At 29.5% G+C, this 3279-nt stretch overlaps 1 protein-coding gene across 1 annotated transcript; it reads left to right on the top strand.

Annotated features, from left to right (window-relative positions):
• The first annotated feature begins 2187 nt into the window (after window positions 1–2187).
• Window positions 2188–2508, top strand: LOC114188582 (hydrophobic seed protein-like). Its single transcript, XM_028077153.1, has one exon. It carries the CDS (start codon window positions 2188–2190, stop codon window positions 2506–2508), a length of 321 nt encoding a protein of 106 aa, XP_027932954.1.
• The last annotated feature ends 771 nt before the right edge of the window (window positions 2509–3279 follow it).

The raw sequence follows: 3279 nt of genomic DNA, 5'->3' as shown, positions 1-3279 counted from the left end.
AAGGATATAAAAAATGATCCTATTTGGTCTTGTATTTATATGAAAAGATCCAAATAATGAATTTGCCATAATTATTGTTTATGTAGATGACATAAACGTCGTTGAAACTACTAATAAGCTCACAAGGCAATTGAAAGAATTTGAGATTAATGATCTTTGAAGGGCAAAATCTTGTTTGAAATTAGAAATTGAGTATTTAAATAAAAGTATTTTTATACGTCAAGAGGCTTATATGATTAAGGTACTTAAAATGTTCTAAATGGACAAGTCATGTTCATTATGCACTCCAATAGTTGTGAGGTCGTTAGATGTTGATAAAGACTCTTCTTAGACCTCAAGAAAATGATGAAAATCTTTTTGGTCTAGAAGCACCATATCTTAGTGTCATAGAAACACTAATGTATCTTGCGAATTATACTCGATCTAATATTGCATTTGCTATAAATTTGTTAAGCAAGATATAGTTCTTCAACTACAAGAAGAAAATGGTTTGGAGTAAAACATATACTTCGTTACTTTAAGGGTACTACGAATATATTCCATCCAAATGATTCAAATTCAGACCAATGGGTTATGGATATGCATGTTATTTTACATATTCTTACAATGTCACAATGGTTGATCACAAACAAGATGTTTGTTCAAATGTGGTAGCACAATGGTTTCATTAAGGTATATGAAACAAACCATAGTAGCAACATCGTCTAATCATACAAAATTACGAGGAAAGTTGTGAATATGTTTGGTTAAGGTTTATAATTTAACATGTGCAAGAAACTTGTGACTATCCCCGAGAAAGATGGAATCAACAACCATATATGAAGACAATAGTATATTGTTCAATTGAAAGGATGATATAGATATCCAAAAATTCGTTCATCTGAAAATATGACAAGTCTATTTGTAAAGTTTTTGCCAAGAAAAACTTTTGAGCAAATGACTCACAAATTCGGACTCTGTCACCTTAATGATGTAAGTTTACATGAGGGGGAGAAATAGAATATGTGATAAACAATATTGTATTAAAGAATACAGAATGTTGTACTCTTTTTCCTTCACTAGGTTTTTTTATCCCAAAGGGTTTTTCCTAGTAAGGTTTTAACGAGGCACATTCTTTATCAATGGACACTCAAGGGGGAGTGTTATGAATTAATGATTGTCCATTGATTTGATACATTTACTCATATGATTCATTACTCTTTATGGTAGATATTTGTATTAACTAAGTTGATTTGTTTCCTTTATGGATTACATATTGTATCTATAAATAGGACTCTTCCTATCAATAATAAGACATAGATGAGTTGCTCCCTATTCTCTCATTCTATAGTCTCTCTTGTTTCTTCTCTTCTCTATTATCTGTCGTCATTCTCTATGTTATTCGCTTTATTTCATAACAGTCTTCTATTAAATAAATAATATTCATTAATAAAATAAAATTGGCTAATTACAAATTAAACTAAAGGGAACTTAAGAAAATATATCCCATTACAAAAAGATAAACCATTTTTTATTATAGAACATTAGTAAAAACAAATGATTTTTTTTTCAATTTATTTAATGCAGTTTAAAAAGTATATATAATTCTAAAAGAATTTTGACTATTATATGGGAAACGAATTATGTAATTACATATTTCATTAAATAAAAGATATTATTTAATTTATTAAAAATATTTAACTAAAAATTACAATAAAGGTAAGTATACTTTTATTAAATAAAAAAACTGTCAAATAAAAGATAATATTAAAGATAATTATAAAAAAGAATGTGTACTACAATATAATTATAAAAATTGTATATGTGATTGTTTAATTAAAATATGACACTAAAAGTGTTAAAAAAAAACTTATCTTAAGATTGACAGTGAAATAGAGACACTGCATCTATCTAGATATATTTTTGTTGAAGAAATAAAATTACTAATGCTAGTTACATAGAAAATAATGAATAATTTATATAAAAAAATTCAAAATACTATATTATTTTGAAAACAAAAGAAAAAAATAATAAATAAAACTCATTTAATCAATAAAACATAATAAACTCAACCCCACATCTCATATCCAGAAATCAGAGATGAAAAAACATCACAATCTTTGCCTATAAATAGTGTCTGAAATTGAAGCTACCTGCACAAACAAACAAGCAAGAGCACTTGTTCACCAATTAAACCTAAGAGAAGAGATGGGTTCAAAAAGTGTTGCATTTTTCCTTTCCCTTAACCTCCTTTTCTTCTCCATGGTCAGCAGCAACACCCTAACCACTGCAACTCCACCAAACTGCCCGGGATTGCATGTTTGCGCCGGCATTTTGGTGCCCCCTTTTAAACCTGACCCCAATTGCTGCCCCCTCATCGCTGGTCTTATTGACCTTGAAGCCGCAGTGTGCCTCTGCGCCGCTCTCAAGCTCGACCTCGGAATTCTCAAGGTTAACCTAGACCTTCTCGTCAACCTTCTCTTAAACACCTGTGGACGCCAACCCACCACCTACACTTGCCCACCGTAATAACACAACATGTCTCCCATGTTCTCTTATTTCCTAACATTTTCCTTCTTTTAAGTTAAGGATTGTGCCTGCTACATGTATATGCCTGTGGGCACTATATAATATTATTACCAATAAATTAACTGTTTGTTACCTTGTGCTCTTGTTGTTCTTGTGGATGAGGATCTTAACTTAAATCTTTCTTATCTTTGTTCATCCTCTCACAGTCCTTGCTCATTCATGAACTGGTTCAAGGTTATATTAGATTGCTTTGCTTGTCTCTCTTTCTTTTCACCTTATATTTTTATTTTACCAGCAACAAAAATTAAATAAATATAATAGGATATTGGGAATGTTCTAACCTTCTTACGAGTTATAGAACACTAAAAATAATAGTCCATAATAGTTACAGTAACACTAAAAAGAATAGTGATGTAGCTAATTTACATTTGGTTACTATTATGTTGTAACTCCATAGTCCAAAACACTAAAAATAATAATAATAATATAGTTAATTTATATTAACATGAGTACTATAAATAATACTACCAAGACGACATTCAAATACTTTTTGGTAAGCCACTTCATATTTATATTTAAAGAACTCATTCATATAATATAACGACTCAAAAATAGTGTTCCACCTTTATATTCTCCTTGTGTTTTCACTTTCTATGTATTAAATTGCTTATTAATTTATCTAGTAATGATAAACTAAAATCAGTTTGGATTATCTTCTCTTAAATGAAAAAGGGAAAATCAGGTTGGATCTTTTGGCCAAAACAAAAGTTA

The sequence above is a fragment of the Vigna unguiculata genome, chromosome 6 (assembly GCF_004118075.2).
Source record: "Vigna unguiculata cultivar IT97K-499-35 chromosome 6, ASM411807v1, whole genome shotgun sequence".
NCBI lineage: Eukaryota > Viridiplantae > Streptophyta > Magnoliopsida > Fabales > Fabaceae > Vigna > Vigna unguiculata.
The sequence above is the reverse complement of the archived record's forward strand: the minus strand, read 5'-3'. Positions and strand labels throughout refer to the sequence as shown.